General features: G+C 31.2%; 1 protein-coding gene across 2 annotated transcripts in view; it reads right to left on the minus strand.

Moving 5' to 3' along the window:
- Positions 1-3,352: 3,352 nt before the first annotated feature.
- Positions 3,353-23,274, minus strand: part of LOC149477831 (octopamine receptor beta-1R-like) — a 60,797-nt gene continuing 40,875 nt past the window's right edge. Inside the window, exons 2-6 of one of the 2 annotated variants that reach the window (XM_089709781.1) lie at positions 20,337-21,238; positions 13,176-13,370; positions 11,508-11,675; positions 10,915-11,082; positions 3,353-3,723 (exon numbers count right to left, since the gene is read on the minus strand). In XM_089709781.1, the coding sequence (XP_089565907.1) occupies position 3,723; positions 10,915-11,082; positions 11,508-11,675; positions 13,176-13,370; positions 20,337-21,124 (1,320 nt within the window). In that variant the 5' untranslated portion in view covers positions 21,125-21,238 and the 3' untranslated portion in view covers positions 3,353-3,722. Of the gene's footprint in view, positions 3,724-10,913; positions 11,083-11,507; positions 11,676-13,175; positions 13,371-20,336; positions 21,239-23,274 lie in introns of those variants that run through there. The other variant, XM_089709782.1, reaches the window with a different exon arrangement.

The raw sequence follows: 23,274 nt of genomic DNA on the forward strand, positions 1-23,274 counted from the left end.
TCTTGCTAAAACTATCCCTGGCTAATAATTCTGAGGTATTTTATTTTGAGTATATAATTTATATATTTTTCCTGCGCTATTTACATTTCCACACATATTTATTTATTTATATACAATACACAATAATATGGGATTATAATTTCTTTAATTATAAAATGAGTAATTAAATGTAATATTTTATTAGCAAATACATTCATAAAAATCTTAAATACTACTGTTTATACAAAATTTCTACACTACTCTATATAATTAACTCAAATAATTGTACTAAGAAATAAAAAACCGATGTATGTACGAATAATGCCTCTTTTCAAACTGCAATAATCTTATGTAATAATAGACTTGTGCGTGTGATAGCTTGGTTTTTGTTTTGCCTGTCTTTACGTGTGCATGAGTATGTTTGCGTGTGTGTGTATGTGTCTGCGTGTGCGTTTTATATCAATATGTGTGTGTGTGATGAAATATGGAGGTAGCCTTCTTTAGAAACTCCCCAATTTGTAGACAGAAAAAATATTCAGAAATGCATTAAATTAATCACAAGCTTTTTAATCAACCAAAATATTATGTTATATGTTTTATATTCACCAACTCTGTCAATTTTTTTGTGTTGTGTTTGTGTTATTGTGTCGACGATCTAGGGTTAAGATGAGAAGAAATTGTTTCAACAGGCACCTCTGAATTCAAGAGAACATAGGAAGTTTTTTATGTACCTAATGATATATACTAATAGAACAACATTTTCTACTGAACGAAAAAAACTGTAAAATACAAATTAAAATCTATTTACTAAACTACTCGTTTCATAAGAAGTAGCGTATACACATCCGTATGTACATAGTATTTAGAAATATTATCTTTTTAATTACATTTATTATATTTTCTATATTAATCTTGATAATTACACAAGGCAATCTAATCCTAAAGTTTTGGATTCACGAAAAACATTTATACACATTTTTATAAATAGAAAGATATGATTTTCTTCTAAGACTAGTATCCTAAAGCTAAATATTAAGTTTCTTATTGGTAGGAAAAATCTCTGTAACAAATATAAGAAATATCGTGTGAATATTTTATACATAAAATATATACGTATTGTAAAACTTTTCACATTATATCATTCATAGTAAACTACAATAGACTAATATAAAGGTTACACAAACAAGATAATAACTCAAATTCTTTTGCAATACAATAACAAATAATACGAACAATCACGACCGCTTTTTAATTCTACAGACAGTATATAAAGAAAAAACACATTAATTTGCGTTTTGTCTCTACACTTCCGTTTTCATTATAACAATTATTAAAAAGTAACAAACTGTAACAATCATACAATCTTAAAAGTCATGTCCTCCGATATCTTTTAGAAAGAAAATTATCAACATCATGAGTGAGAATTTTTACTCCTATAATACTAAAGGTAGTTCATAATACTTATAATATTATGATGTAAATAAGTATATTATATACTTACATCGCTATGTTTTTTAAAATTATAGGGCTATTAACCACTTTATTAAGCGGATTAAGCTTTTAAATGCTTCCCCACAATACTAGTTATTATTCTGTGCCACAAGTAACATTTAAATATATAATATAACTAGCGGTCCGCCCCGGCTTCGCCCGTGGTACATATGAAAAATAGATGTTGGCCGATTCTCAGACTTACCCGATATGCACAGAAAATTTCATGAGAATCGGTCCACCCGTTTCGGAGGAGTATGCAGACTAACATTGTGACACGAGAATTTTATATATAAGCTAGTAATTTAATACTGATACTTATCTTAAAACTATAACATTTAATTTAATTATATTCTTTCTATACTTGACTATAATTATTAACTAGGTACACAATTTTAATATAATACACACTAAAATCGATTATTTTATGATACTTAACCCATTTATACTTAAATATACATAATGATTTGATTGTCCTTTATATTGACATAGTGATGAATTGATTTTGATATTACCTTTCTAGATGATAGGTTCTGATTCATTATAATTGATTAACCCTATATGAAAGGTCGAAAAATATTAGATATCTACAAAATACACACAAATACCCAGTTCAATAATTATACATTATATACTCGGAATAATATATTAATTTTTATAAATATATTTTCATGATATTTTAGTTAATAAATCTTTCAATTGACTAACACTTATTTGCATAATATACGATTTGGAATGAAGCACTATAATCAGATATATTATATCTAATACTTTAGTACATTTTAAATATATGATTAAAAATACGAAAGATCAGAAGACATAACATAATATGTTTTACCTTCTTAAAAAAAACTTACTTTCCTCGATCTCTCACATTTTTAACTATAAATTCATTTGAAAACGTCTATTCAAGGTAAAATGTCATACACACAATGTATTTTTCCCTCAAAATCTATTCTGTATTTTTCAAACAATTCACAATACTTTATACTTGACAAATTAATATACTCATACACGCTCCAACCATTTCAAGTGAATAGAACTATACATATAAAACAGAAATCGCATTGTTTGTCCGTTAAAAACCTTTCATATGCATACAACGCAAATAGACAATGGTTTTTGAAATGGAATATTAATATAGAGCAAATGTATTTTAACAAGCCGCTACACCTGGAATCGTTCCCCTTTTTATTATTTACTTCATTAGGTTACTAATCTTAACAAAATTAAACTATGTATTTTGTAAGCGATATCTATATATATTCTGATAGATACATTGACAAAATATTTTTTCAATTATTTCAGAAAAATATACAAACTTCTTAGCAACTGTCTTTACTAATATTTGTTAAATATATGTTTTTTTCATTTTAATAAGCAAAATATTCATGCAAAAAACTATTGGACAGATAAGCTTCAAGCGTTAACTTCAACTTGCGAAGTATAAGCCTATAAAGGCTTGAATCATAATACTTTAATGCCTTATCATAATAGATTAAAAAATATTCTCCACGCATGAGTAGAATATGAGGAAGTGTATGTCATAATTAATAATAATAATTAAGCTCTGGATAAATATATATTTCACATTTCAAACAACTAGGTAAGCCAAGCTTGTACTACAGAAGACTATCTAATATTATAAGCTGAAGAGTTTGTTTGTTTGTTTGAACGCACTAATCTCAGGAACTACTTGGTCCGATTTGAAAAATTATTTCTGTGTTAGATAGCCCATTTATCGAGGAAGCTTATAGGAAGCTTATATCATCACGCCAAGACCAACAGAAGCCACGCGGGTGAAACCGTCGAGCGCAGGTACTTAGTAACTTATAAACATACTAATAGATAAAATTTTCACAATTGCAGTATTATGGTCTAACATCTAGCATTGTATAATCCGAGTCAATTTTAAAGAAATATTATTTTGTAGAACATTCACTTATTTTAATTAAAATATCAGGCCATAGTTACCCTTTGTAAAAGAACTATATACATACATGTTTCATATAGCTTTTTACGAAAATCTTTGGTTTCAGTTTGGTCTGTAATCTTTGGTCTAGATTTATAAGCAATATATAATAAAATAAATACTTTCTGTGCGCTGCAGCCAAGTCTTAAGTAATTGGAATGAAGCAGGAATGATATTACATACAATTTATTATAATTAGCAGTTCTATAGATAAAGATATATAATATGAATATATAATAAATTTGCCTTTAAATCTTGCTTGTTCTTTCTTCTCCATTTACCTGCAACAGAAAATATAAATGATTAAACATTGAAATAAAATTTAAATTCAAATCTTAATTTATGATTAAGATTAAACGAAATTATTTATTTAAGCTCCCTTTTGTTTAAGAAACAAAGAAGTATAATAAGTTTATACTATTTCATCTAGCCTTGCAAATTCGTATAAACATAAAGCCCTATTTTGCTATCTAATTAAATGTACTTATCTAATCTAATCTACTTTATTACAAACTCAAACATTTATTTATTCAATTATATTTCTTCTAGAAGCACTTTTGAATCGTCATTACATATTTTTAACATTTACCACCGATTCGGAAAGTATCTATGAAGAAGAACCGGCAACAATTATACAATCTCATAAATCTCAAAATATAACGAATAATATCATCAATATCAAACATCATTCCATCATACCAAACTACCAATTCATCAAAATCCCTTTATTATATGAAAGATAATTAAATACGGCAAGTCACATTCCATAGCGCCGCGAAGGCTCGTACGGAATCCCTCATAAAGCCTCCGTGGCTGTCAAATGTGCCTCCAACTGCCTGCCTTGGCGTGAATGGGACCGACGTTGTTCAGATTTTATAGTTGTGGTAGCCTTTAATTAAGTTGTATTATATGAACTTATGTTTGGTTTCAAGCACGTTTCAAGTTAAAGTTAATTAGATATTTCAAGCAATGATATATGGATATAATATTTATAACTTTGCGTTTGAGACATCGTGCCTTTATTTTCCGATGTACTATTTTAGTTTTATGTATTTTGGTTATTTAATTAGGCTGTATATTGATCTTTATAGATAAGTTAAGTTATAACTGTACTTTTGGTAAAAGTATTTGTTTTACAGACGAACTATTTTTATATCTTAACGAAGTTTTATAAAAGTCAAGGTAATCATAAAGTAGGCTTCAGGTATTCCACTAAAAACGCTAAAAGAATATATAAATATAATACCAGTCATTACTCATTATATATAAGTGCTTCATAAATTTTCTTAATTCTACTTGTAAAAGCTTTTAATATTGATGAAATTATAACAACAAAAAAGATGATAATGCTATAATATATAAAACTCGATAATGTTTTTTATTATAATTGTATTAGAAGATAAGTAATTGAACCGAAAATTCACTTAAAATTACTGTTGTAATTAATAAAAAGTAAAGTTTCTTTTTTTTTCGTATACCTAAGAAAAAAATTCACGTCACATCTCACTACAAAATCCATCAAGACCTTTTATATAGCTTATGTAAGCTATATATAGAGGAAACATACATTGATTCAGACATACATAAAAACATAGTGAATGTGACATTCAAGAAAACATAGGCCTCCTTGGGGTAAAAACGTTCTTAGAAATAAAAGCCATAATAATTAATACACCACAAAAACCATGAATACAGTCTACGCGAGACGTAGGCACTGTAGCACCGCAGCACTCTACGAAAATGTCAAACGTAGGCGCGTAGCAATCTCGTAGCGTGAATACTACAAAAATAGCTTTCACTGAGAGAAATATAATATGCTTTGAATACTATGTATTAAAAGAAGTCTTATTACTTTTGTGTAATGTACGTATTGAAATGTTTAAAGATTTTTTTTCGTAATATTTCAGTATATGAAAATTCAAGAATGTTTTAATTTTGAATATTTTTTTTTAAATATAATATGGCAGACCCAAGTAATAGACAAGGTCAGTAACCAATACACCATTATCCAAAAACTAATCACATTTTCATTTATCAGACAATAGTCATATTTCACGTCACACCAAAGTTACTTTAATCAAAAAAACAATTACCCGAGACATTATCGTCATTAAAAAATAATCTGACACACGAAATGGTCTCTTATTACTAAGTGATAAAGTTGAATATCGTATAGTATAAGTGAATAAAATCGGGTAAGCTTAGCGACTTGACGGTCTCTTTTTGTCAGCTATACGTATAATGGGAATTCGATTTATTCAGATATTGGGAATGCTATTATAATTGTTACTGAGTCGAGAAGTTGATACAAACGTCTATGATGAATACTTTTATTAGAACATGGTATTTGTGGTATTCTTTTGAAAAGAAGATTGTCGACAAAATATAGTAGTTTTTTTATTGATATTTATTAATACATGTGAAATATATGTTTATGGCACTTTTAGCATATTTCATGAAGATTGACTCAAAAAATTCATGATTCATTTATTCATTTGATTGGTAATATTACAGAGACGTGGTAAAATACGTTTCATTGAGTGCAAAAATATCAATAACACAGTTACAATCTGTACTTATCAAATTTTAACCTATACAATACTAATACTATAAACGCGATAGTTTTTGAATGTATGTTTGTTACTCTTTCACGCGAAAACGATTGAACTGTCGCTTTATTATTCGTCTGTAGGTATAACTGCGCGACACAGTTAAGGTAAAGTACATACAATACAGTGAAAGTAAAACAATTTCACGACCGAAGTTGTGAATAATTTATATCTAGTAAAAATATATTGCTAAAATAAGATAAAACTTTTTCATAGTACATTAATGTAAATTTGGCATAAAGGGAGAGGTTGACGGACATTTTTCAACCTTTTTACGCTTGTAAAAAGAAGTGCAAATAATATAACAAGCCATGTTTTATTTGCATAAAGGAATATGTTTTTTTCAATTAATTTAAATAATGAGTCAATTGAAATTTAAATGTAAAACCTTTAAAGAGAAATATTAATGAATTACGAAGGTACCCTTTTATAATAGTAATTTATAATGACTGCGATTATGAGAGATACAATTTACTAATGAATATAACATTATACAAATATAACTCTTCTTCCTAAATATGTTTTTATTCTCCAACACTGAGAGGCTAAAAAACTGCAATAAAAAGAAAGAAAGAAACCATTTATTCCAACACACACAACACACAAAAAATGAACAGAAATTCTTTATATTGTATCCTGTCTTATAAGAATACATTTTTTTGAAGTTAAACTTCTTTGGGACGTTGTGAGTAAAATTTCAAGGTCGCGTCATGGCAAAACCGTCACGTCATGGCGATGATATCTTTGAATCTCGCTAAAGAAGTTTCACAAACCGACACGTCATGGCAATGATATCTTTGAATCTGGCTAAAGAAGTTTCACTTCTGATACGTGTGCTCGGCACATACGCTCTTTTTTCATATTAAGGTAGATATTTGAAAATTTAATAAACTTGCATTTACAATTGTTTTTTTACTTAACACAAAACAGTGTCAAACACAGTAACTTAATCCCAAAAGAAACAACTTGGTTCTTTCCTTCATATATTCGTCCCTTGCCTAAAATCGTGAATATTCCCCGACTCAGCTTTATAAAGCTTTGTTTATTGAGTTTTTCCATTTCCCTTCACTGAATAATACATTCTTTATGAAGTATTCGAGACTGGATACAATGATCGATTGTTTTGTTTCGCATTTTATTAAAAGATGGCGTTTAACGTCTTGTTAAATTATATTGATAACGAGCGGTCCGTCCCGGCTTCGCTCGTGGTACATATTTCGCAATAAAAGATAGCCTATGTTCTTTCTCAGGGTCTAAAGATTGTCTGTGGCAAATTACATCAAAATCGGTCCAGTAGTTCATGCGTGAAAACCATACATACATACATAATTACAAACCTTTCCTCTTTATAATATTAGTATAGATAGATAATTAATGTACTAACATAGGTATTAAGAAATTACTAACAAGTGGACCTATGATGTTCTGATAATAAATGAATTTAAATTTTGAAAGTCAGTTAAGAGAGGGTAGATATCAAGCAAAATTACCAATCTACTATTAGATGATACGTGTAATATTCAAGACCAAATCTAGAAATCATTAAAGGTTAAAAAAAGTTAGACTGAAATATTAAGGATACTCATTTAGCTTTTTTAAACTATGCATAGATATAATATGCAATAACTCAGGCCCCGGAATCACAGACACAATAGAAATTATCTATTGTGTCGTGGACCGATCGGGCCGTTCGGGGCTCAATGGGTTAAAAACTTAATTTTATTCATGTTAGCAATTATTACAAAAATCCGTATTAAATCTGTATCCTATCGAACTTTACTTTAAATAGCTTAACTTTCAAAGACAATTTCGTCCACAAACACGGGTTTACCAAAGCAAATAATCTCAATATTAATAGCTTGGAAAATATCAATTAATTATTATTCATTTATCTTGACATCGCGAAACAATTTGAATTCCATTACCTAGAGGGGTCGGTATAACATTTTATTAGATGCGAATCGAGTTACGTGATATCCCAACAATGAAAGAGATTTTCAGGTGAAATATATATTTTATACAAAACATTACTTAAAAAAAGTTTACTTATGTTAAAGTTGTGAATAATTTTATAACCTGAAGTGATTCGGTTCACTCAAAAATTACTCCAATTATTTAGAAAGAAACCATTTATTCCAACACACACAAAACACATATAAAATAGCATTGTAAATTTTAAATAATATGTAATAGAAGACATAAATATATATTGTGTGGTTGCATGCGCTAAAAAAGGAAGCCACTCAGGATGTCTGAATTTAGTAACGTAAGATAACATTTGCCGGGTCACCTAGTTATTTAAAAAATCATGACTTATATTAATAAAAAGTTTACATTCAAAGCAGATAGAAATTAGTTGAAAGTTGAAGTTTTACAATTAAATGGCTCAAGGGACATCGTTAATAAAAATAATTGTCGCTTGCGGCTTTAAATATGAATTCTAATAAATATTTCGAGCGTAGGTACTTGACTGCGGTAATATTTAATATCGTGAAGTATTTTATTTTTATTCTGGATTTTTTTAATATACCGGTAGTGAAGACCTGTGTCCGTTTTGAGGTATAGGGCAGATATTATACTTCGCATCTGTTTTATGAGCCAAATAATATTAGTCAATATTCTTTACCGTCATACTGCTACTTTTTATTATAGTCCAGTAATATTTTAGGCCTCTGTAGTTTATTTGATTGGTTTCATCTCAGACCACATCTCTTACCAGCAGGTGAGATCATAGCTAAGCGCTTCCTTATTTTTCATAAAAAAGGCGCTAAAAGAAACTAACTGCTACGAATTAAAAAAAGACGTGTGGCACTCGGGGACTGCCGCGGTAAAGCTATTGCATGCTATGCCTTCAAGCCACACCTCCGCGCCCGTCGGAGTGGGGAGCGTGAGGTTTTTCGTTACGCAATTTCTGGATTCGGTCCCCGCGCTCAAGTCCCGCGATAGAAGCTATGCAATAGCTTAAAAATCTTTCATGCTTTAAAGCTTCCTGAGTGACATAGGCTATATTTTTTGTTTTCATTTTAGGCTCTAGTTCCATCCGATCAAATTTATAATTTACAATTTCAACAGTAAGGTTTTCACGAAAAAATACCAGTGAAATCATGAAAAAAGGTCGCGTTGAAAATACGTCCAGTTCGGTCCGCCGGGACAGCTCATCCATTGTGTATGAATTTTTAAAACGAATAAAAATATGTGGAGTTAATTAAACAATATGTGAACAAAAATAAAAACATGTGAACTAAGTTTTAAATGCTTTTGTTTTATTTTTGAAGTGGAACTTCTTTATCGGTGTTGGAAAAAAATTTAGTGTAACATTTTTTCGTTACGCGTGACATTTTTCCGTTACGCGCCATCTTTTTCATATCCCTAGCACGCGTGATTCGACGTATTTCTGTAAAGTTGCATATGGTAAATTATTTTTTGAAAAATAAGGTCATAAAGAAGTTTTACTTCTTACGTGTGTACACTAGTACAAACACACATTTTTTGATTGATTTATGGGACCCTATTAAAATAAAAATATATTTAGAAGTAAACATTTTAATGTTGAAGGATCAATAAAAATATTATTTCCTAAGATCGAGTAGTTATAAAAATAATGGTTAAATAATAATAATCTTTATTGACAGAATAATACAGGTAGATAGAAAAAAAGGTTAAGAATTAACCCATGTCGACAGTATAAACTAATGAATAAAATTGATTTTATAGGCTTATGAATTTGTATTATAAATCCAGTCGCGAAGCACATATGAGGCTAAACGATTTATTCAACTAATTTATATGGCTTAATTTTCATAGAAACTTGAATAATTAATCTAATATTCGTAGTTAGAAATTAGAATAAATGAAAAAGCTAGGTTTGAAATTTAAACGTAGTTAAAATGCGAGCGTAGGTTTTAAATTTTTTTAACAGTCATCAAAAAAACTAAGAATCATAAAAATCTGTTCATCAGTTTAAGAAAAAGTGGTGGAATTCCTTTTATAAATAATTAAGATACCTACTTTTATAATAAATAAATACCTATTTTTACTTACTAGATTGTTAATTAGCAAAGGATCAAAACAAACATAATTTATTTAATTTTTTCATCCGCATATTCATATTTCATGCCTTTTACACAGCGATGTGTATAGAGTTTTCTGTCCTTTGTAAATAATTGAAACTTTTTGTTATCATGCGTAGAAGCTAAATCCCTTGCTAAAACCTTTCGGTACAGTGGATGACATTTCGGACTTTAATTGAGAGATAAGGGGTTAAATATTCAGTAGGTGCTAGTAGTTCCCACAATGGATTATTTTTAACAAACTATCAATTAATTGCTTGTTCACGAGAAGTCACATTTAATTTTAATTCATTTATGTTTTGTGTTTCATCAAGAATAATTGTATTTTTTGTTAAAGTAAAAGAAAACAATTATTGCACCCTTGTAGTTTGCCGTTTTTTGTCACACAATTTTACTATTATCGGTGTGCCTTGTAATTGGCGTTTTTACATGTAATTAGTATAATTTATCTTATCAACAGCTGTAAGGTACCTTTTATGAATAAAATAAATAAATAAATAAATAAATAATTATACAGTTTATTAATTTTATTAATGACACATTCTCTTACATCTATTTTGTTCAAAACAATTTCATTTCTTACATGAAAATCAGATTGAGATGATGCATATTACATTAATTAGTTTATCCTAAATGATGAACAGCCACGACAAACAATTCCAAACGCTTTCATATAACATACATTTTCACAAATTAAAACGATAAACGATTTTAAAATTAAAATTATTAAAATTTTAAACGATACCAAACACTCAACTACCAAACAACTAACTACCGTAACTACAGAACTCACTAAGTATCAAACACGATATCCTCAGGTCTGGAGAAGGTCGCCTGCCGCAGCACGTCAGCAGATGTCGACTTGATGCAGTGGTTGTGCAGGTCAGACGTGTTGGAGTGGTGCTGTTCCCGGCGTTGCATGTGCGCACAGTACCGCCGGCCTATGTTGCCGCACATTGATCTGGGAAAGGAACATTATTAGCACCTTAATTATTAAAAGGGACATTAACTTCACCTGGAATTTTATTGTTGGGTTGCCTGGAAGAGATGGTTTGTATTTTATTTCATTTTATTTCTTTCATTTGGTTATTTAGTTCATATTTAAATGATATTTGTCCGGGTTTTTGTTCATTCAATTCATTCTAAATACGAACGCACATTACTTACTTACTGGAGTGGCGCAGGGACCCAAAGTGAGTCTTGGCCTCCGACAATAAGAGCCTCCATTTTACTCTATCCTGCGGCATCTCTTGCCAGTTCTCGATTTGGAGGGTGCGCAGGTCTTTGGCGATTTCGTCTTTCCAGCGGTACCACATTATTATTTTAAATTCCAACCATACCAATTCACAGCACACATACCATCTTAAAACTATTAACTCAATCCACCTGCAGCATGAATCCAAAGTCTTGCGAAACGCAGCTCTGAAGTCCCTGTTAAAGTACGCATAGATGAGCGGATTCAGGGCCGAGTTGAAGTATCCCACCCAGAACACGGCCGCGACCACTGGAGGGGGGGAGTGGCACGCTTCCCCACAGAGAGCTGTTATTATGTACCTGTACAAGAAAAAATAAGATGAAAGTTATGTTTTAGATATAGGTAATAACGTTAACATTTTGTTAAATTTTTCTTTCACAAAAGGTTGTACATAACGTTAAATTATTATAATTTTTTAACCTCAACTTCTCATTAATAAAGGTTGCGTGAAATTGGCAATTTTAAAGTTCGTTTCGAGATTTTCTTGAATTAGTTACTTAATATTTAAATATAATATAATTTTTAAAAACGGTTTTAAAATTATATTTCTACGATTTCAAACTGTATATTGTACTATATTATTTTTGTCGACCTGAAAGTTTAATTACGCCTGGAAAACCAGAGCAGGCGGCTGCTAATTAATATTACACTGCTGCTATTATTATTGATCTTCAAAAATAAATATTATCTAAATACCCTTAAAATGACATTTATCACGATCAGACGATGACTAGATAGACTTACAAGAGATATTCAAGAGCTAGACTTTATAAAACCTAGATTTAAAGATACTGCAAATGTGTCAAGCGATAACCTTCATGCTTGACCTTATAGCACTCGATAGATGATCGTCACGAAATATCTCGACATAGATTTACATAGATTAATCTAGTTTTAATATATTATTTCATTACTTCACAGTTAAAAACTAATTTATAAACGAAGGTTTCATCAAATTGCTATGTTTAAAAAAATACGTATTGAAAGGTGTTGAATAAATAAATTATGTTTGTACACACAATTATTCAATACTAGCTATGCCCCGCGGTTTTACCCGCATTGCTCCACTCCTATTGGTCTTAGCATGATGTTATATAGCCTTCCTCTATAAATGGGCTATCTAACACCGAATATAATTTTTCAAATCGAACCAGTAGTTCCTGAGATTAGCGCGTTCAAACAAACAAATAAATAATCTCTTCAGTTTTATAATATTAGTATAGATAGATTTAAAAAGAAACTAAAGATAAATAACACAGAAGAATTATAGGAAGAAAACCGACATATAATACTTAAAATTTTAACAGTGACGGCCCAAACATCGAAAGCCCAAAAACCAAAAATCAAAAATAAGAAACTGTATTTCTTATCAATATCCTCCGAAACTTGACCGATTTTAATGAAATGTGCATCTTCAGCTGGATTAGGATTATTAATTTTTCTCATTACGCCATTTAAATAAATAAGGGAGATATAATTGGAGACAATTTTGTGTAAGATATGAATATTTACAATTTGTGTCCACCTAATTTAAATTCATTTATTTTTGCTACATAATATTATAAAACAAAGCCGCATCTGTATGTCTGTTTTTTCGCATAGCAGCAATGATATTATATATATTTTATGGTCAAAACCCTTTACCAGTCAGACCTTATTGACCTGTAAAATTAGTCATATTGACTGATTTTATCTGACAAAATGTTAAAAGCAATGTTAAATAGTTGTAACATATACATTGCAAACTATAATCCAACCACAAGAATAAAGCCGTGGTTAATTTCAATTTAGTAACTTACCACAAGAAAAACGGTAACCAACACGCCAGAAACGCCGACATGATGATGCCCAGGGTCCTAGCCGCCTTCCTCTCTCGCTTCATCTTGTTGGCCATCGGCTGCATCTGGATACTCTGGCGTTCCCTCATCACCTCCCCCACGGATATCCCGTTGATCTGCAGGTGCTTGTCCAGGAGGAGAGCTGCTACTTTACTCCTGGAAATAATTTTCGAGTCAAAACTGTTTTTTTTGAAGTGAAATCACTGAAAATTTAGTGTAACATTTTTTCGTTACGCGTGACATTTTTCCGTTACGCGCCATCTTTTTCTTATCCTTACCACGCGTGATTCGACGTATTTCTGTAAAGTTGCATATAGTAAATTATTTTTTTTTAAATAAGGTCATAAAGAAGTTTCACGTCTTTCGTGTGTACACTAATACACGCACAAATTTTTTTCTGTAACTTTTACAAGTGTTTATGAATATTCAGAATTCGTATGAATCTTATTATGCTCATTCGATGAGTATGGGAGAGACTTTTTTTGTGAGATATGAATATTTGTCATTTTAGAATTGTTATTTATAGATGTAATTACATTTCTATGTTTAGAATCTACCTTTTTAATATCATTTTCATTTGATTCTACAAAAATTTAATTCAACCTTGTCATACAATCTGGGTATCACATATTACAATGAAACAAACAGTTGAAAAATCTTTAACATAGCTGTAAATTGGGGTTTCGAAACATCTTGACTGATTTATAAATAAAAAAAAAATGTATGCGTGTACTAGAGTACACACGTAAGAAGTGAAACTTCTTTATGACCTTAAAAATGTCACGAGTATGGCGTAACGCAAAAATATCACGCGTACGGCGTAACGCAAAAATGTCACGCGTACGGCGTAACGTAACGCAAAAATGTTACACTAAATTTTTGTCCAACCCCGATAAAGAAGTTTCACTTCAAAAAATTAGAAGTATTCGGTAGTTCTGAGAATATGTTATTTTTTTTAAACCCAATTGATAACGTTGTATTAAAAAAACGTTTGCTGAGTCAGTTAGTATCTAATAATATAACATTTACACTAATCTTGTCTTGATAAACTAAATAAAAGCGTAAACTAAGCATAGAAAATGTATCAAATGATGCGATGTTGAAATTTTAATATACCTTATTCGAGTATACACGCGTAAATCGTTTCATAAGAAATATGTATATTGTATATAAGGAAGTTCCTTTTCCTTTTTCCTCATTCTTACAAACGTTATAACGTATTTATATTGATTTTATATCGCTTTATTATGTACTCAAATACCTGGGAAATGATTCAGATTTGTTTGGAAAACCGTAGAGAAAAAATAAGAGCTATTCATTTATAAATTTATAAAAAACAAGTTATTCATTTTCTGAGTTCTGGTAGCTCTATTGTTCTTAAATAAAATTTATACATTCTATCCTATCTTGTCCTATCCTTCCTATCGTATCCTATCCTATACTAGATCCTATCCTATAATAATATTATAAATGCGAAAGTTTGTGAGGATGGATGTATGTGTATGTGTATGTATGTTTGTTACTCTTTCACGCAAATACTATTGAACCGATTACAATGAAATTTATCACACATATAGAGGGTAACAAAAACCGGGAAATCCCATGGTAACGGGAACTGTGCGGGTTTTTCTTTGAAAACGCGGGCGAAGCCGCGGACGGAAAGCTAGTTCTCATAATAAATTTAAGAGAATATGATGACAAAAATATTGCCTATTCAATTGAAATATCGTTATTAAGTTTTAAAGAACCTTCGTATAAACGAATTAGTCAATGAAGCGTGATATAAAAATTTGATAGATTATTTTTCCGACCCAAATATCGACCAATAGAATTGCACCATTCGACGTCACGTGGTACAACCTACATGGTATTATACTGATAATTTTTTGATAATTTTCTCTGGTCGTTGACGTCAAACTGACAGGTTCAATTCAATTGTGAAATTATTGGCCGACATTTGGGACGGAAAAATAATCTCCCGAATACCACACGAGCTTCAAAATTATCTGGCATTTCCCTCAAGGTTCCCTGCAAACAAATAAAGTCGTCAAGTTTTTCAGGAAAAATCACTCGCGCTTCGCGCTCGTGATTTTTTACCCTTAACTAAAAACTTGACTCCTTCATTTGTTTTCAACGAACCTATCGGAAAATACCCGATAATTTTGAAGCTCTTGTGGTATTATAAGTGATTAATAGTAAATTCTTTCACAAAATGACCGTAAATACCCAATTAAGTGCGAATTATTTACGCACGGTTAAGTTTGTAAATTTGCCAATAAAGAACCCTTGTAAAGAAGTCTAGACATTTTAGTAGTGTGAGTATATTGCATTATTTATAAAAAAATGTGTGCGTGTACCTACTAGTGTGCACACGTAAGAAGTGAAACTTACTATATTATGACCTTATTTTTCAAAAAATAATTTACTATAAGCAACTTTAAAGAAATACGTCAAACGCGTGGTAGGGATAAGAAAAAGATGGCGCGTAACGGAAAAAATGTCACGCGTAACGAAAAAAAGTTACACTAAATTTTTTTCCAACCCCGATAAAGAAGTTTCACTTCAAATACCATCGTGCATGATGTTTAACATAACATTAAGTTTTAATATATACTACCTACCTGATATCTAATTACGCAATGTAACTACCATCACCTCAGCCCCCCTATGCAAGTGGCTTTCTGTTAGCGTAGCGTTCAATAGAATAGACAACGAATGTATGAGATTGACGTAAGCTGTAGAAACGTTTATCTACAGCTTACGTCAATCTCATACATTCGTAGTCTATTCTATTGAACGCTACGCTAACAGAAAGCCACTTGCATAGGGGGGCAGATAATAGCAGAAATACGATATTATGTGTACCACTGCGTTAAAATCTATTCTGTTATTTAAAAAGTCTTACATCAAAACATATGGATTTATATTTATTAATTTAAATAGTCTACAAAGTCTCTTTAAAACATTTCATATCAAATAATAATAGCATAAAAGGTCAAAACAAAATTAACCTAACACACGTGTAAACTAACAAACAACTGCTTTAACAGTTATATATACAAGACTCCCAAAAGACTTAACATTAAGACGTTAACTCAAAAGTTCGAATCCTGTAGTTACGTGAATCGAAAACATGGAAATTGGGAGGAAAATCTGAATGTGAATAGTCAATCGGGTCGTATTGAATTAAATTGATGCGACAACCTTGTTCCAATATACAGGGTGTCCCACCGTTGGTATTCTAAGCTCAATGGAGGTTATAGTTTTGCATACGCTGAGTACGTAAAAATACTAATAAAATTCCAGATGCATTATTTCAAATAGATGAATTCTGAAAACTCTTTGTGTACTCTTCTAACAAGCAAAGCTAGAGAAGAAAACATGAATTTTATGGAAAAATTAAAAAAAAATTGGCGTACTTTTTCTGTTTAAGCATTTTTTACGTGATCAGTGTACGCAAGTCTCGAAGTCCCTTCGCGCTTAGTATACCGATAGTGGGACACCCTGTAGATACCTTGTTCCAGAATGGATACCTTTTATTTGATCGTAATTGAGCATGCTTTCTTGGAAATGCATGCATCTCACCGATTTAGTTGTAAATTGTACTGTTCGATATAAAACGGTAATTTTATAGTAGCTTTTCGCCCGAAGCTTTGCCCGCGTATTCAAAATTAAACGCGTTTAGTTCCCGTTCCTTTGTGTTAATCTAAGTTACCCTCTATATGTGTGTCAAATTTCAAGAAAATCGATTCAGTAGTTTTCGCGTGAAGGAGTAACAAACAATCATACAAAAATTCGCATTTATAATATGAGTATAATTTATGTACGATTAATTGAAATACTTGATCCACAATTTTTTTCGATTTGAGAGCGTTTCTTAACAAAGGTTAGTTCATAATTAATCTTTAGTCCTACTGTTATAGTGACGGTAGTTAATTTGGGTAGTTGGAAATTGGTAAAAAAGTTTTATAATATTACTAGCGGTCAGAGGCGGCTCGCCCTAAGGAGCGCTGGTGCAGTGAACTCCCATAAATAATTATAATAAAATCATACTCCTTAATTTAATTATTAACATTAATTATTACTATTTAAAATCAATCGTAATCTTTAAAACTACTGTTAATACTGTGGTTAATACCAATGAATATATCCATCATTCCATCATCCCATACACCTGTATAATACCTACTGTATTATGTAACGCGCGAAGCGGTGCGCTCACGATTGCGCTCCAATGAAAAAAGATTTAGTACATTTCCTAATACGAAATCCAATAGGAGTGAAAGAGAGGGTTTTGCCAGAGCCCTGCGCGTGAAACAAAAGATTTTCTATGGAAAAGTAGCAAAATTCGGTGCGCCGCACCCGCAAACGTTGCCGGTTCGTTTTTACCGCCCGGCAGGACAGCGATTGCGACGTTGCCAGTTGCTACGTCTATAATATAAACAAACACTCGACTCTCGAGTCAACTTCAATGCACGCGCGCGATTCATGCAATTTTCTAATTAAAATTATAAAATACGTGTTGAAATAGCCTGTACTTATCAGTATTACTTGTGAGTGTTAAAATGAACAATAATTATAATGTGGCGTTCATTAAAAAGTGTGATAAAACGTTACAAATTCGGCTTGAATGTAAAGCTAAGGGACCGCCACGGCCTGAACTTGATCTTACGCAAAAATGTACGACAAAAACGAAAACATATACGCGTGTGTTTAAATCTGAACAATATGTAAAAAAAACCGTGGTTGTGTGGTTGTGATGAAAGCAACAACAGATATTTACGAATGTCTTGTCGCTTTAAGTTATAGATATTTTTGCACACCAAAAAGAAAGACGTATGTAGGTATTTCCTTTATAAGTAATTTTTTTGATAAATGTACTGCTTTACACCATGTATTTTCAGTGTTTTATTTCAAGTGAACACCCATAAAATTTTGTCACGAGCCGCCTCTGCTAGCGGTCCGCCCCGGCTTCGCCCGTGGTACATATGAAAAATAGATGTTGGCCGATTCTCAGACTTACCCGATATGCACAGAAAATTTCATGAGAATCGGTCCACCCGTTTCGGAGGAGTATGCAGACTAACATTGTGACACGAGAATTTTATATATAAAGAAGAAGATATAGTAATATATTTTCTGCAGACATACTAATTAAGCTTTACAAATGTTTTCAATGGTTTCTTAATAGTGAAAGCTTCTGCTTCCGAAGTAAGCCGTAGTAATTAGTGTCTTTGATGAAGTAGTGTGTATGTGTGTGTACTTTGTTCGAACGAGATAGTCAGGTGGGAAAATCGAATCGAATTTATGTATTAGATAGTATGTTTTCAAAATATCGTTACTATTTATATGAATAGGCGAAAGTAACTCGTCTCTTAGTATGTCTGTCTCCGACGTGAAAACGCCTAAAACGATGAACCGATTTGGATGAAATTTGGCATAAAGATAGTGTGAGACATGACAAAGGATATATGAAAGGTCGCGTAAATGCTATTGGGAACGGTAACTATGCGGGTTCTCCTTTGACTACACAGATGGAAAGCTAGTTATAGGCTATTTAGCATCACACTACTTATATGAATTTTATTTATTTACTATATGTAGGTACTGAACCTAATATTAGAGCTAAGCTACAATTAAGTAAATCTATATTTGTAAGTATACAGCAATTTACAGAAACAGCTAGGTTACTAACTAACCTACATTAATTCATCCATATTTTACAATATCAGCTCTCAAGCCTCGTTATAAACTCGAATCGAGCATTTAAAACGAAACTGCTAGAAGTCACGAGAACTATTTCCACGAACAGAAGCGACATTTTCCCGGTAAAGCTGAAAGCGGGGTAATTCACTTAAATGCATGTTTCACTTTGATCCAAGATTCGCTGGTACTTGTTAACGTCCTGTTTAATGTTTGTAATTAAATGTAACTAACTATGTATTGAGGTCATTTTATTTGTGTTAATTACAAATAAAGTACATAAAACAAGTGATTTAAAGAAGGAAGCCAAGGGAACTTTGAATTATGTTGTTATTTAACAATTAAAAGCAATTCTAAATTATTTTTTGTTGAATAAATAAATGCTTTTGGGTTTTATATTTGAGTTCACACTAATAAAATTGTAACGCGGCCTCCAAATGCTATGCCCAAGCAACATAATAAGTTATTCTTCATATTTTATCAACCTACAAGAAAAAGTTTAGTTACGTAATACCTCGAATATTAAATTGAAATATCAATTTTAAATTATACGTCTAACTTTTATGAATATTTAAACTAATAAACCATTGTACAGCAAAATGAAATATGAATAAAGTTTGGACACGATGTAATTTGTTATATTATGTATGACAGTAAGCTTTAATAAGTCCAAAAAGAAAACATTATTAAAGAGCCTTTATATTCTGAAAAATCGATAAAAAGCATAAAAACCGTGCTTTAAACATTTTGTCACTCATTGTTTTGGCATTTAAATTCAATTATAACTATTTTTTAAATACTTAAGAAATTTAGAATTCATTAAATCGATTGTGAGATTAGATTTGAAATTAAAAAAAACATTTATATTTTATCCTACTACAATCTAAGATTGAATCGAATTCAATTTTTCAATAAGATAAATGTGTAACGGGATTGATAGATTAGACTTCGAAAATGTCTTCTCTCTAGTAATATTCGTCGCCTTTTTTATTTAATTTGATCTTACAGTCATGTAGGGTATCAACTTTCATCCCTGTAATTGACCGTCGGTTTTTATTAGTCTCCAAAGGTCAGGTTTAGGACCTTTTAGTCTAGAAGGATCGAATATAATGATACATTTATTTGGAACATTAAGAAATGTTAAATGCTGATGATATACATATAGATGATACACTATTTAATTAAATATTGTATTAAAAACCTAAATTTAGACGCCACAAGGTTTTATTTATCTTGGCGCGAATAACGCAAGAATTTTTAAACAGTCGTTAAGTTTTCTCAATTTTTCTTTGCTCGTTATAACAAACACGAACCTGCAAAAATATTGGCAAAATCGGTCCAGCAGTTCATGCCTGATGGTGTGAGCAAGGAAAATAGGAATTAATTTGATAAAATAATATATTTAAATGTATTACTAACCTGTACAACATCCTCTCTTGCCTATCCGCCTCCACATATATCCTATAGTACATGAACAGCATGATCACTCCAGGGATCCAGAAGCTGACACTGCTCGATATCACAGCGTATATCCTGTTCACGGTAAAGCTGCACACCTTCGGGTGTTTTTTCCTAAAGTCCAAATGCTCCACTGTTGTGTACCAGCCCATGAATATTGGCAGAAAGGAAACTAAAGCTGGACTACACCAGACCACTGCTAACATCACTCCCAATCGGCCAGTCGTCATAATCAATGGATAGTCTAGTGGCTGAACAATCGCGTAATATCTATCCACGCTTATACAGCACAAGTGTAAGATGGACGCAGAAGAAAAATACACGTCCAACGAGTTCCAGACATCACACATGAAGTACCCAAAGAGCCATTCCCCGTTTGTAATTTCGACGCTAAAGTTGAAGCACATGGCCCAGATCGCCACAAGCATATCAGCCAGAGCCAAAGAGACAACGAAGTAATTTGTGATCACTCGTAACTTCCTGTGTCTCATCACTGAAACTATGACCAGGAGGTTGCCGAATATCGCAGCTGTTATGATAAAGAGCATGATGATACATTTCAAGACGGCGAGGAAGACGAAGAACGCTTCGTCTTCAAATTGGTTGCTGTAGATGATGTCATTGGTTGTCTCGTTTATCTCCAGGGAGTGGTTCACGTAGCTGTCCGTGAGATACATCGAAGTGGATAGCTCTCTGAAGTCCAACGTGAAATTCTGGTTGTTCAGCACGATGTCGACGTCCAATCTCATGGTTTCACATTTTGTCGCGGGTTTAAGTTATATTGAGCTCTTTTGTTCGCGAGAAGGGTTCGGTCGAACATTGATTTTGCTCCAAACGACGGCCCATTGTAACCCTCTTGTTACCTGCGAAAGAAAACTTTATTTAGAGATTTCTTTTGTACGTGCTTACTTACACGGGACTCGTGTTTTTTACGCACGAAGTGTTCGCCGTTTAGCGAATGTTTTTTCAAGCTCAATTGGCGAGTTATAAGATCTTATTTACCGGCGTTTAGTGAGGTGTTTTCTTTCAATAACAATGTTTTAACTGAAATTGTAAGGGCAGTAATCTTGACACTATAAATAAAAGAGTTTGAGAATACGTTTTATTTAGAATTAGATGCGTATGGCTAAATGATTATTATTTAAGCAGGATTAAATTATTTTGAAGGTTCTTCAAATAATACGCATACCTAATACTTGAAGAATGTACTTGTTTGTTTTAAAACTCCAAATATTTGTTGAAAAAGAAACGCCAAGTAAATGAAAAGTTTGGATCGTAAAAAGTTTGAAAACCTCGGATCCTTAAGTGCTAACATCTGTGTCTGAGTTTTATTAATCATTATTATTTATTACGACCCATTATAATAGCATGTCATCCACCCCCGCCCTTAAAGTACATTCTTATATTATAAGTTGTTCATATAAGTTATGCAAAAATATGTCTAGATATTATAATAAATTCAATAGATTGTAGATATAAAACACAAAAACCAAAATTTTATTTATTTCTTAATATTCGCATGTGCCTTCTCGCATATTGAGTAATCAAATAACAACAACATTTTAAATACATGCGTAGAAAGAAATTTAATTTATAAATGATAAACATGATTTATCCATAACAGAAAAAATATTACACCACAAAATAAAAATACTACACCGTTATCGCTTCATTTCTTTAGATCACATTGCAATTCAATAAATATACAAAACTGAATAAAAATATATGATTAAAATTATTCATTCATTCGTAAAACCTCGAAATAAAACCCAACTCGCTGACAAGATATTCAAAACACTTGAAAGTTTTGTTCAGAAACTTCATAACGATGTGGAAAGAACTTCAAGAGGAAAATATTATTTCAATGATATTTCTAAAAAAATTGTTGATAAAGAGTCTAGGGTTCGATTTCCATGTGAAACGGGTTTCTTTTCATAATTTGATTTTTATTCCTCATGGAATATGGCGACGATTTTGAAGTTTCACTTCTGACATGTATGCTCGGCACACACGCAATTTTTTTTTTCATTTTAAGTTACTTGTTTTTATTACTCGTCAACATGCATAATATATGTAAAAAAATATTTCTTGACTGAGCGAGCATAATATATTGCAATACGACCAGAACTAATTTAACTATTTTATTGTCACTGTGAAATAATAATATGTATCTACTGTTACTAATGGATGTTATCTATTACCCTTGCAAACATACACATATTATTATATTCTCTTTACAATATGAGAGTACACGTGTAAGAAGATATTATTTACCCTTACTTCTGTTTCCTTTACTCTTTATCAAATAACTTGAAAATAAAACAGAACACTGATTAATCAAGATTTTATATTTATAGATTTAATGAGTGTAATAATTAATCTTTTAATAGATTTTAATGAAGCAAGGGCGAAACAACATTGTATCAATTTGACATTAATTCCACCTACACAAAATACATTGTTATAAATTTAGCTACAAAAATAAGAACCCACTCTATTTATAAATACATACATTCAACAAAATACTATCTAAAATGACAAAGCATTCTGTGCGTTCATGATAATATAATAAACTCAAAAAGTAGGTACTGATCCGATTTTGAATTTGTTTCTATCACCATCTCATATCTGGATTATTCTTCTTTGGCATAGAACTATTTACATATATTTTTGAAAATTTTAGGCTAGGTTTTCACCTACAGCTTGGGTGTTACATTTTTACTCTATTTACGTGTAAATAGATTAATCTAAGATTTGTGTTATCTTATAAAGTGTTGTTATTTGTTACCTATTCATAACTAGACATTTGAAAATTTAAGCATGATTTTTTTTTCAAAAATTTTGGTAGAGATTTGCTAGAGCTCAAATATGAAGATAAACTTAAATAATATAATCTGGA

The sequence above is a fragment of the Colias philodice genome, chromosome 23 (genome assembly GCF_061535455.1).
Source record: "Colias philodice isolate Cphi_HAF_F1 chromosome 23, ilColPhil1 Martin Lab GWU primary, whole genome shotgun sequence".
NCBI lineage: Eukaryota > Metazoa > Arthropoda > Insecta > Lepidoptera > Pieridae > Colias > Colias philodice.